Source organism: Hippopotamus amphibius, chromosome 3, assembly GCF_030028045.1.
Source record: "Hippopotamus amphibius kiboko isolate mHipAmp2 chromosome 3, mHipAmp2.hap2, whole genome shotgun sequence".
In the NCBI taxonomy this organism is placed as follows: Eukaryota; Metazoa; Chordata; class Mammalia; order Artiodactyla; family Hippopotamidae; genus Hippopotamus; species Hippopotamus amphibius.
Genome location: NC_080188.1, coordinates 78,858,645 through 78,871,898, shown reverse-complemented (window position 1 = coordinate 78,871,898; position 13,254 = coordinate 78,858,645). Strand labels below are relative to the sequence as shown.

Here is a 13,254-nt window from a genome sequence, read left to right as displayed (position 1 = left end):
TTTCAAAAAAAGGAAGGGGGGAGGGGAAGTGGGAGGGAGAGGAGACTTCTTCTCACTCCCGCTGGGGGAGCTGAGGCAGAGCTGGCATTATCAGCCCCCGCTGAGGATCAGCCACAACTGAAACTTGGGTAACATGCTCCCTGGTCTCAATTTCCTTAGCTAAAGTGAAAGCATCAATGATTGTTAACAGGCTGGGTGGCGGTAAGATGTACATACGATGACAGGTATAAAGCCCCCCGCAGTGACTGGAGAACAATAAGCACTCGATACATGAAGCCCTTCTTATGAGCATTAGGTACTGCCGCCTCTGCTTTCCAGGCTCACATCTTCACTCACGAATCATCTTCTTTACCAAAAGACCACGAACTATGTTAAAGGGAGAAAACTATAAATATTAAATAAATGTCACCACTGGGGAAAAAAAGTTGCTAAAGGCAATATGACTGCATATGATACAGGACTGGATCCTGGAACAAAAGGACATGAGTGAAAAAATTAATGAAATACAAATAAAGTCTGTAATAGTATCGTACCAATATGAATTTCTTAGTTTTAACCAAAGTACCAGGGTTCAGTGTAAGATGTTAATAGCAGGAGAGGCTGGGTGTAAGGTCTATGGGAACCCTCTATACTATCTTTGTAAATTTTCTATAAATCTGAAACTATTTCAAAATAAATTTTTTTAACAACAGGTTGTAAAACGAATAACCCCAAATAAATTTTTCAATCACTGAAACACTAAAAGCCTTTTGAAATTATGATCACACACTTGAAGGCATCCAAAAACCATAAGGAAAACTTTTGGTTCGTTCAATGACATGAGAAGATTCTGGGGGACTTCCCTGGTGGCACAGTGGGTAAGACTCTGCACTCGCAATGCAAGGGGCCCAGGTTCAACCCCTGGTCAGGGAAGCAGATCCCACACTCATGCCGCACGGAACTAAGAGTTCACATGCCACAACTAAGGAGCCTGCCTGCTGCACCTAAGACCCAGCACAACCGAATAAATAAATATTTTTTTAAAAATAAAGTAAAATAAAAATCACTTGGACCGCCCATCTAAAACAAGGCAATTAACCACAATTGTTGAAACTGGTTTTTAAGGAATGTGGGCTTTTCCAAAAAGATCAGTTCTGTTTATAGATTAGATCAAGGTCAGCAAACTTTTTCTGCAAAGGGCCAGACAGGAAATACTTCAGCGTTTGCAGGCTGTAGGTCCTGCAACTACTTAACCCTGCCATCCCAGCAGCACAAAAGCAGTCACAGGCACAATCTGAATGACTGGGTAGCTATGTTCCAATAAAACTTTATTTATTAAAATAAAAACAAAACAAAAACAGGCAGCAGTGGACCACAGTTTGCTGACCCCTGGATGAGATGCGAATCCATTTTGCAGTGGAGAGCTGGAAGAGATGAAGATGATGATGGTAAGCTCCCCTGGGCTGGAAGGAAACCTCTCGAACACAGATAAGACAGAACCTTTTGAGGCTGGACACGACCTCGCTGAACACTCCATCCTCACCCTGTGGGATGCGGAGGCTGCTGGGGGGTTTCCCTCCTTGACAAGAAAGGACACCACCATCTAGTCAGCCCCTATCTTACGAAGTTCACTCCCACGCAGATCATTTTCTCAGGCTTTGCTATGAAAGAACTGAGAGTTACACCTCTGACTGATCTTTCACTCAGTGTTCCTTGAATTGTATTTCTCTTCCTTCCAGATGATCACTGTGGAATCAGGGACAAGGCTTGAACGTTAGCTTGCTAGCCAAACAGAAAAGAAGCTGCAGCTGTGCTTCAGAGAATTATGGGGCTGTAGAGAGGTCTCAGCATTGTGGTCCTGCAGGGCAGCTGACAGGAACATTTCTACCAGCTCAATTCCCATGTGGAAGACAGCCGCCACCCAACATGAGGGGACAACATATAAAACAGGGGCTCCCGAGCACAGCTCAAAACAGGTACAGCGCTACTGTGCTAAGAAAATCCTCTGGGTACTCACCAAGCTGTTTCACAGGTTACCTGTTGTGATGGGTGAGCTTCCCATACTGCTCAGAACAGTTTAGAGAGTTGGCTGAGTCCCAGTGGCAAGCCCACGCCTTGGTCATGCGATACTCAAGGGCCCTACTCTCAGAAGCTTCTACAGGGGAGGTTCCTACCCAGCGAGGCTAGGACAGGAGCCCCATGATCTCCTGGAACAACTACTGTAACTGCTGGAAACAACGCAACTTTGGGTCAACACTGAAGGCTTCTCCAGGACTAGAGAGGTTATTTTCCCTAAGCCATTTAGTGGGGAGATTACATAACTGACGAACCAGGAAGTCGGGTCAAGTTCAACTAAGAATATCAAATTAGGTTCTCAGAGGAAAGGAAAATGCAAGCAGGTGGCCGCCTAGGGCTCCCAGGGGAGCCATGATTGGGTTTTATTACATGTGGTACCTTGAAACCTCACAGCAAGCCAGAGGGGTGGGTTTTGTTACTCCCCTTTTGCAGATAATCCTGCTAAGCCATGGTTTGCTTAAGTAATTTATGTAAGGCCTCCCAGGTTTTAAGTGGCAGGAAAAGGATGCAACTCCAGGCTTGTTTGATTCTAAAATCAATGCTTTACCAGTCTATATCGTGATCTCTCAACTCAGAAAGCTCACAAGGCCCTTGCCTGTATTTCAATATTGAAACCCAGTCAACCAATCCACACACAGCAAGTGACAAATTACAACAGCAAAAACCATTGAAATGGAAAAGAAAAACAAAAACAAGACAAGACTAATGGGAAGACAATTTTTTTTTTTTTTTTTTTGAGTCTTAACCAGTAGAGAAGCTACTACAAAAATTCAGACACGCGTCTTTATTTTGGAAAGTCAACTTTTCATTACGGGGCTTTAAAGTTATATGAACGACCAACAATCAGGCTTGAAAATAAAACCTCCAAATTTCAGAATCTGTAGTCACAGCACAGCAGAGGAAGATGTGAATTAGGCTACATGCACGTGCCAAGCGTACAACACAAATACCAAAAATACACTAGCAAGACACAAGGAACGTGTGTGGAAGCCTCTGAGGATGCCAGGCAGTCGGTCGGGATGGCATAACTCCTATACCAAGTTGGAGAGAAGATTCAAGAAAATATACAGGACAAAAGTTATTACCGCCCCCCCCCCACTTCATTAATGTAAATAGACTGATGGTCAATGGCCAAGTATTTAGCTTCAAGAGCTTTACTGGATATCATGTTACTCATAAAAAGATTATGCACGCTGCTCTGTTGCAAAATATTAAATTTCCAAGTCTCCCAGCTCGGCCGCAGGGGAGGACGTCCTCCTCCCTAAATCTCAGCTGAAGGTGTTGGATGGTGAATGTGCGGCAATTCAGATTCAAGTGTTTATTCCCCGTAGATAATTATAAACCACAGCCACATGACTTCACACAGGGTCAGCGCTTCCTCTTCCAAACAAGGGCAGCGGCCAGCTGACAGCCGCCGCTAGCTCACTGCGTCTCAGGATCGGGGAAAGCTGCAATTGGACGACATTCCCACATGGAACCAGACGATTTCCATACCGACAGTAAAACAAGTCCAAGGGACCCACAGATCACGGGGGCAGACGGATCAGGGTTGTAACCCTTCTCTGCCCCTTTCCAGTCGTGTGGCTTGGGGCAAATATCTGACCTTCTCTGTGCCTCCATTTCCCTATCTTTAAAAATGAACATATTTCTACCCCACCAGGTTTGATGTGAGGATCAGCATGAAACAGTTCTAAAGCGACCACAACAAAGTCTGTGGCCCCCTACAGTTAATGCTCCAGGCTCTGATTGTGAGAAATGCAAGAGAGGACCTATTGCATCAAGCCTTCTTTCAGCCTCTCACCACCAGCCATTGCTGATGCAAAAGCTTCTGCCCCCTCTAAGTGCCCAGCCCCCAAAAGGTCCAGAAGGGGCTAACCTCCGAGCAGAAGTCACAAGGCTGCCAGGGCTCACAGGAAGGCAGCCCACTCCTGCTCTTCCGCCCTGTGCTTCCTTATGAGCTATCTTAGACCTCCATCTTTCTGAACCCACCAGGGACTGTGCCGCTCACTTAGGAATGGGAGACTGGCTTCCAGTTTACTCCTCACCCAGCCTCACATGAAGGCACCAGCTCTACTAGAGACCTTGCTCCATGGAATCCACCACTTTCTGCAACCGGGGTCCACCTACAGGTAAGCAGAGAAGGTCCTCCGCTTAATAGAATATGATCTCCTGACCAGCCAATAAAGATGCTGGAAATTCCTATGACAGGCAATTCACTTTGGTGGGTTAAATACCACCGTCTAGTCGTTTTTCAAATTTATGTAACTTTTCTCCCCCTTTTACAAAAGCCATATGTGCTCATCTTAGTCTAGTTAGCAAAAAAGCAGATATGCAAAAAAAAAAAAGGATAGAGAGAAAAAACTTTTAAAAGGTAAATTCCCTATTTTCTTTTGAAACAATCATTATAATAAAAAAGATAAAAATTTAAGACATCAACTTGTAGGGTGAACTGACTGCCCCCGGCAGGGTTGGGAGCAGTAAAGTCAGGGAGCCGTGGAGTTGAGGAAGCCCTCCCTGAAGGGGTGGAGAAGAGGGAGAAAAGAAAGAGAGAGGAAGGGAAGAGGTGAAGACAAAGTTTGCCTATGACTGCTCCTTACAATTTCTAAGTGTGCGCCTGATTGCACCAAAACATGTTAAAAACTGTTTAAGGTGATTATTTTTCTGGACTTCAGACAAATCATTCATGGTTTGTTGTGGTAGATAAGAATTCAGTTTAAGGGGTACTTTGCTATCTATCCGCAAAATTCATCAATTTCCTGAAAAGCAATCATGGAAGCAAAAGTCAAGTAATCACAAATGCCAAGTAGCTGTCCATGAGAAACCTCTATTTCTTTGCCCAGTTTAAAGGAAGCAAGGTACTTCACTGACAAGAATTAAAACGGTCACCAGTGAGCGCACACAAAGTTTATGGATGACATGCACAAGGTTGTAAATGGGCATGGGATTCTACCGTCTAATGACTTTAACCAACTAGCATCAAGTCTGGGGAGGCCTGAATCTCTGACGCACAATAACGGCTCAGAGCAGCACCTGGGATAGATGTGTTAGTAACATCTTCACATTTAGGATAAACCAAGTCAAGCCTCTCATTGGGTGGGAGAGAAGGATCTATTGCCCTCCTGGCCTGCCAGAGCACATACTGAGTTGCACCTCAGGGTACCAACATTCCCAGTTACAAAGAGCTATTCTAAGATGCTGTCATCTTGAATGTGAGCATGTACTAGCAGGAGGGGCTCCTTTTCATCTGAAATCTGTAGAGGAAGCAAATAGCAATGCCTGGTATTTCTTACAAGAGATTTTCTTTTGTGGCAGGGAAACTAAAAGAATTACTTGTCAAGGACCTGCTCCATCATCTAAAATTGAAGAGAAAACTACTTTATTGGGGGAAAAAAATGACTTCGGAACATTTGAAATACCTTGACCTATGATGTAATGTTCTCCAAGGAGACCGAGCTAGCAATTCTTCACTGGCAATGAAGTCACCTATCACCTTACTGAGTGTACAGGTAAGTAATAGCTCCAGATTGACTGACTGCAATGAATAATACCCACAAGTTATAAACATCAGCAGAAACCCAAGAAAACCAATTCTGCTGGATTGTTTTCTACCTGTCAGAGGCTACAGCTGTATTTACACACTGCCTATATCAGAATATCAGCTGCTGTAGGTTTTGCTGCATAGATTTGCTTTCTGGTGGCTGGGGTCATGGCAGTTCAGTATAATAGAGCTACTGGGGTCCTATGTAATCCACACACATTTGGGCTTCACTTTTCAGGACCTGAGATAAGGCAGGTGTAAGTTTTGGAACAGAGTCACCACTCTGGATTAAAACCAAGCAGTCCAGGCAGTGCTTCCTTTTTAAGGCTCTGAGTAGAGTTTCAATGACGCCACAGCAACTTAAGTTTTATTAAAAGGGATCTTAATCAGATTTACTCAGATCCTACTGTAATCAATACTGTACAGCTGGTATGCAGAGATGATGGCTTTAAAAAAAAAAAGAAACAAAAAGAAAAGCACACACAATGAAAACTAAATTTATAAATGCCAAGGAAATAAAAATGCTATAGAGAGAAAATGGTGAGATTAATTCTATGAAATTCCCAGAGGAAGAGTTTTAAATCTTTATATGGAAGAAAGAAGATGGAAACCAAACCAAACATAGTTGCCTTAGAGACATTCAATGATATACAGAAAGAAATGAGACTTGCAAAAGGAAAGCATTTTTGTAAATATGGAATAAAATGGGAAATAAAATATTTACTAATAACCATGTCAATATCACTAAAAAGTTCAAAGAGTGTAAGACGCAATTCTTAGCATCAAGAATTTATGATAGATCTTGGAGTGAGGGAAAGACTGGATAGTGTTATGCACCTAAAGTTTGCGGACACCACCTCCCTCCAAAATTTGCACGCCGAAACCCTATCCGCTCCCCATGGGATGGTGTTCGGAGGTGAGGCCTTGGAGAGAAAATTGGGATGACATGAGAGTGGAATCCTCATGAATGGGATCTGTGTCCTTCTAAGAGCCACGGGAGAGCCTGCTTCTGCCCTCTGCTCTCTCTCATGTGAGGATATGGGGGAAGTGAACAGTGTGCACACCAGAAGCAGCCTCCCACCAGAACCCAGCCAGATGACACCCTGGCCTCAGAGGTGCAGCCTCCAAAGCTGTGGGAAATATGTTCCTGCTCTTCATAAGCCATTCAGTCAAAGTATTTTTGTTATAGCAGCCCAAACTGAGTAAGACAGATCAGCAGGCCGGCAGATGGAGACACTGATATAGCTACACAGATAGACACACACATACTACTATCAAATAACAATTAAAGGTAAGTATTAACTAGTACTAGAAGGGAATCACTGTCTAACATCCTGTACTAGGTATACCAGAGAAAGGGATGATTCCAAATCCTGCAGTAGACTAGAGCCCTAGAGAAGGCTTCCTGAAAGTGAACACTCAATTAGACCCTCAAGACAGGTCAAGATTGTCTTGAGCAGAAAGGAAGGGAGACATTTCAGGCAGAGGGAATCAAAGTTTGCAGAGGCTACCCAAAGGCTGCTTGACGACCGCAAACACACAATCCCAGAAGAGAAAAGAAAAAGAAAAATTAAAAAAAAAAGGGGGGGAGGGGGGAGGAAGCACTGTCCATTCTCTTAACCACACTCTGCAGGGAAGCTGTTTACATCAGCACATGCAGGGAAGCTGTTTACATCATCAGCCCATGCTAGATCCATGGCGGGAGGGGCGGAAAGGAGTCTCTATCAGGGTTTGCCAACCATCATCAGTGAACACGTTTGCAATGCACATCTTCAGCCTCCCTCCTAACCCTAAACATCACTCCAGTGTGGGCCCAGCGCTGTGGGCTTCACAATCCCTGCAGGGGATCCTCATTTTGTTCAAGTGTGAGAAGCACTCCCCGACGTAATGAGAAATCTGCGCTGAACTAAGTTTACAAGTAAATTCGTTAAAAGATACACAGGAAACATTCTATTATATATATGTAAGAGAGAGATGAGTTGTACGCAGTGCCCAGAAAAATATATCAAGTTCTTCAAGTAGCAGGAAGTCTCCGTGATAACAAAAATCTCCTTTCCAGACTTGTTTCGACTCCTTATTTTGCCCACTTCCTTTCAGGCCTCTCAAGGATGGAGTGCTTTCCATGACATTTTAAAATCTGTATGAATAGGAAGCTGGGGGATTCACTCCTCATTTGATTTATGACCAAAAATACCAAGCTCTTGATGTTTCAGCCGTGGATGTGCTGTGACTCGAGCACTGCCGGCATGATGGCTTGGAATGTCACTTCTCCACAGAACCACTGTGGAAACAGAACTGACTAAAATGCTCTGCACTGACTGTGACAGACACTTACTGACAGGAATAATTAGAGACCTGGCTTGAGTTTTAAAACACACACAAACACCCCAAATTCCACCGCTAAAGTGCCCGTCACTGCAGGTGCTGGGTTCCTATGTAACCACTGTCAACGTTGCTTGTAGCATTTTTATTTTGAAAAAAGAAGTATAAAAGTGACAGGCCTGTTTGAGTAATAAGTCATTTAAATCCACAATACACAGTCTTCAGCATTTAAATATACATATATGACAATCTTGGAGGGAAAAAAATCTCATCTGGAGAATGTGTACCCGTATTTTCAGTTCCACTTGGATTTTCAGTTAGATTTTCAAAGTCTTTAGGTCACCCCCAAATTTTAGCACACCAGATTTCTCCCAGCCTCTTTTAATACTTAATAAGTTCATAACGATTTCATGTGAACCCAGCAGTAACTATAAAAAGCCAAGTAATGTGAGGAACACGTTCCAATTCCATTTAAAGTCCCAAGAATGCCCAACTAGGGTCGAATGACATCATTATCTATCTTATTTTAAGCAACTTTGATTTTTCTAGAAAACTTTTTTTTAACTTTAAAGATAGGACACCCAAATACTCTCAGGCTGAATTACAGGTGTATTTTTGGATGTCATTTGATTGAGTAATCAAGTAATGTCATGTAATTATTAGCGGAATTTTTTTTTTCGTTCTCTGAGCATTTGTTTGAAATCTGATGTTCCACACCACCACCAATCTGCATTTACTCGACAGCCTCAGGAAGCAGAAAAAGACAAACCCTCATGTAGTCAAACTAGGTCCATGGTATTTTGTTTGGTATTAGTTGTCCTAATACACCTGAGCTGATCTGCTTGTGGCTGGCACTCAACCAAACTGAGAAACTAAAATGAGATATTTCATCCATCTCTTGTCAATTATGCAGGATGCTATGGAGTAAACAGAGCAGAACACTAGCATAAAGCTTGCAAAAATTCATATAACTAAGATATCATCCAATAGAAAGCCTCAAAAGTCTATCAATCACAATGCATGAATTTGCAACTTTCTAAAAGTTTGCAGTAACTAGTGAGAAAACATCCTGAGCAGGACAATAAAAAAACTTCCTTTGTGCAATCCCGAACTGCCGCAAATTGAACTTAAATTTGAAATAGCACCTGCCCACCCCTTCCATACTGGGAACACAGAGACCCTATTCAAGAAAGACCTTGTTTTTTGGACCCTTCTCCCTTTGGCAGCCCCACTGATTAGAGAACACAGGTCAGTCCTGAGATCTAATGGCTTTAGTACCGACCTGCCACATAAACTTCAACATGAAGGTCAAGGCCCTCCTTCCCTCAGCACCAAACAGAAAAGCACAGCTACTTACGCAGTGGATGCCCAGTCACCAAAGCTGCCCCCATCTGCAAGAAGATGGTTTTTCTCTGGTCCAGGGGGTCCATGGGCAGCAGCAGCCATGGGAGACGGGGAGGAAAGTGATTCCAGGCTGCTGGGAGGGGTGTCTTCCTTAGGAAGACTGGGACGGTCACCTGGGGAGGAGAAAAAGGCATCAACTTTCAAACAAATACTCAGAGGAGAAAAAAAAACAACTTCACTAATAACTACATGGCATCACTTGATCAGTCAATCAAATTATACCCAAAATTACATTTACAATGCAGCCTGAGAGTATTTTGGTGCCCGGTCTTTAGAGATTTTGTTGTTGTTGTTGTTTTAACCAAAGATACTTATAATAAATCATAGATAATACACAGTGAGGAGTGTTTTCCCCACAAGAGAAAACAACAATTGAAATCGGATCGAACAGAAGATGAAAGCCTTAATGGCGGCCACAATGAGTTCCTGGTCCCTAAGGAGCACAGTGAGAAGTCAGTGATCACCTCGAGAACAATCCAGAGTGGTCCACCAGCCCTGCAGGGTCCAGCCTCTCACTTTCCAGTCACATGATGCCTCTTAAGCCACTGCCAATCACCACCCAGTACATAACAAACTCAACAACTCGAAAGGGACCTTGTCTTCTGAGCTGGTGTCTTGGATTACAATTTAATAGCCTAATTTATTAAATCCCGGACACAGAGAAACTTCCATTTCCCGGTGAACATTAAGGAGGACATTCTACAAGAACCAGAACCCTGCAGTGACTGCAGGGGATGACTTCAAACCCAAAAAGAAAAGCATTTCTTAAATGGGTTGCATGTTTTATTCATTCACGGAAGCCCATTTTCTGAAATGGGTTTAGTATCATTTGTACACATTATGGGCTTGGATGGGAAATGCAGAAGGTGGAAAAGAGCTCAGAAGAGCAGCTGTGTCCCTCGCCTGGTCTTGTCGCTTTCGTGAGACTCTCGGCTGCCATCAACACACCTGAACAGCCCCCGTCGAAGCTTGGACCCTTAGACCAAAGTCATGGTCCCCATTAAATCATAACTGCTCTGGGGTGTCTTCCAGAAGCAGCAACTCTCTGTTAAGACAGCACTAATTTGCCCTTGATTTTATAAATGCTGGGTCACAAGAGTTGCTCAACAAACCGCCACGGCAGCAGACTATAACAGTGGGGAAGGTCCCATCCCAGCCACAAACAGCTTCCAGCTGATTAAACCTTCATTCTTCCTGTCCTGAGTCCCAGAAATAGACAGTGTATGAACACCAGGAATAGCGAGGAACCTACTTTCAGAAAACCATCTTCGACGGATTTTAATTCTGCTGATAATGGAGCACAAGAGCAACCCTGGGCTCCGATGAAGCTCGCTCCCAAAGATACTCATCTTGAAAACCGACTGCATAAAATAATTCTTACCTGACTCTGACCTAGCTTACAACTAAGGCTAAAAGAATCTTAGATGTGGAGATCCGGAAAAGTGGAATTCAGGCCAAAGAGGAATTAGAGGGGGCGGTGACGTCTAGAAGAAGGGATTCTAGGGCAGCAGTCAGGGGGAGGCACGACCGTGTGCAGAAGGCTGCCGTGGGGGAGAGTTTTCTGAGCTTTTCCTTTTCTAAGTGCATGGACAAGGAGGGAGAGGTGATGGGGCGAGAGGTGACTGTGATTTCTGCGGGCAGGTCTTCTCCCGAGGCGATGTCTCTCTACAAAGCCTTGCTCTCTATTCACAGACGCACAGTCTAGAATATCACATGCTTCCTCTTTCAGCGAAGTTCCTTTTTCTACAGCCCTCCACCACAAACGTATTTAGCTAATTGGAATAATTCAGCCCCAAAGAGAAGGGCTCATTTTCAGGCAAATGAACCAAAACCCACTGATAGATCTCTATGATTTCCTTTGGATTTATTTTCATTCTGGGATACCGTCCACTTTGAAACAAAGGCTGCTTCTCCCCCTGTGCCTGGATAGCTCAGTCCATCCAGCTCTGTTCTGCAAAATGAGGCCTGGAGCTCCAGCTTTCCTGGGTCTTCTGTGTGTTGCTCCGTCATCCTGGGCAATGACTTCCTTCAAAACTAAGAAGGCCTCCTATGTGACCCCAGCACGGAATCTACAGTAAACTCCTGAACGTTTACCTGTATGACAGCTGCCAATTTGGGGCTTGGCTAAAAGTTGCAAAATATGATCAGTTCTGCAGCAGGACAGGATAACCGCCACAGCAGTTCACACGCCAGTCGCTTCCTGGTTGCAGGAGGCTCGATGCTGGCCCTCTGCTCTCTGGGATGCAGGCCCTGTCTCTGGGGCATGGCCTGACTCAGCAAAGCAAGTGAGAGTCTGGGCCCAGCTATTCCCTGACTCACTCTTATAAGGAAAAACCGGCTTTGGGGAAGCGGAGCCCAACGGTCTAAGGTTCCTTTCAAAAGATACCTGAAATGTTCTCACCACCACATACATTAGCTTATCACCACCCCCTCCAATCCTGTCCCCAAGCAGACTAACACAGCACAGACTGTCACTCAACATATTAAACCACGTGCTAGTTAAGAGAATTCTTCAATTCCTTCCTGCCTAACGGTGGCAATCTGAACCCTCAAGTGAAAAGAATATTGACATAAGGACATAGGTGTACACAAAGCGATCCAATGAAGAGATCCCTCACCCTGTTTTCCGTGTGCACAAAATTCCTTTCTTTCTCACTGTTCAAGAATCAGCTTATCTACTTGAGAGTCACTGCATTTGAGGAAACACTAATATCAGGCAGGTAAAGGTTAAATATTCTAAAATTTTAGTTCACCAAAATTAAACGACTTCTTTTTCACTAGTAGGAAAATAATAAAGCTTTAAAAAATTCTACGTTAGACAATATCGAGAAGAAAGATTTTAAATCCTACGAAACTAATTTGTACTTGAGAATTAGTCAGACACCCTCGTCATTTTTCACCTTTCATTCCTTCAGAGTGTCACACAACCTCTTTCCTTAGGTGCTACCCTTCACCAGGTATCTCCAGACACACCACCTATAAGTAACAAGGTTGATCCGGGTACATGGACAAAAATGGTGCCGAAAGGCTTTCGTTATGAACAGACTCCAAGATGGGAAACTCACTAGAATAGAACTACCACCATCTAGAAGAGAAAATGACTTCCTTACAATCCCCAGCTTAATTCCACCCCTTCCATAAGCCCTTGCCAACCACTTTTTCTGCCTGTTCTCTTTTCTCACGAGAGCAAGCAGCAGTCAAGTTTACACTGCACTGTTAATGCTTTCATAACCAGCTTTTGGCTCCCCACCTCCGTTGTGCATCGTTTGAGGGTGGAGACCATGTCTCATCTTGGTAATCCTTAGAGAACACAATGCAGTGCCAGGCAAATCAGGAGGCTTCAAGAAATACTGGCAGTGGACGTACTGCCACATAAAAGATCATGAAATTGAAAAACCAATGCCTCCAGGAATTAAGAAGGGAAAACAATCTACAAATCTCAAAGTATTGTTACAAAATCTGCACGCAGCTTCTGATCATCGTCCTCTCCCTTTTCAAGCCAAAAACATCTCTCGCCCTCTTTCTTCAATCAACAACCATTTACTGAGGTTCTACTTACATACAAGTCACATTGCAGATGCCAAGTTACAAAGGTGAAGAATCAACCTCTAACCCAAAGGTGCAGAAGACAGTCATGTAAAGATAACACAGCAGAAGGTGGTAGGGTGTTGAGTTTTATATCTCACTAAGGCATCTGGATTTGTGCTACAGACATTAGGAAGTTATTGCAGAGATTAAACAGGGAAGTGACATGGATTCAAGAGATATTCAGGTATTACAGTCATCAGAACTCTGTGAATGAAAGGTCAAGGGTGAAAGAGGAACCTACCATAACCCTCAAGTTCTTGCCTTAGGTAACTGGGTGAATGTAAAATTATCAATTGAAATAGGGGATGAAAAACAAGGAGCAGGGCTTCCTAGGTGGCGCAGTGGCT

General features: G+C 43.7%; 1 protein-coding gene across 2 annotated transcripts in view; it reads right to left on the bottom strand.

Annotated features, from left to right (window-relative positions):
• The window catches only part of ARHGAP10 (Rho GTPase activating protein 10), a 322,934-nt gene that overhangs the window by 15,067 nt on the left and 294,613 nt on the right, over positions 1-13,254 (bottom strand). For both annotated transcript variants that reach the window (XM_057726057.1, XM_057726056.1), the window contains one exon: positions 9,273-9,432. In XM_057726057.1, coding sequence (XP_057582040.1) covers positions 9,273-9,432 — 160 coding nt within the window. The remainder of the gene's footprint in view (positions 1-9,272; positions 9,433-13,254) is intronic.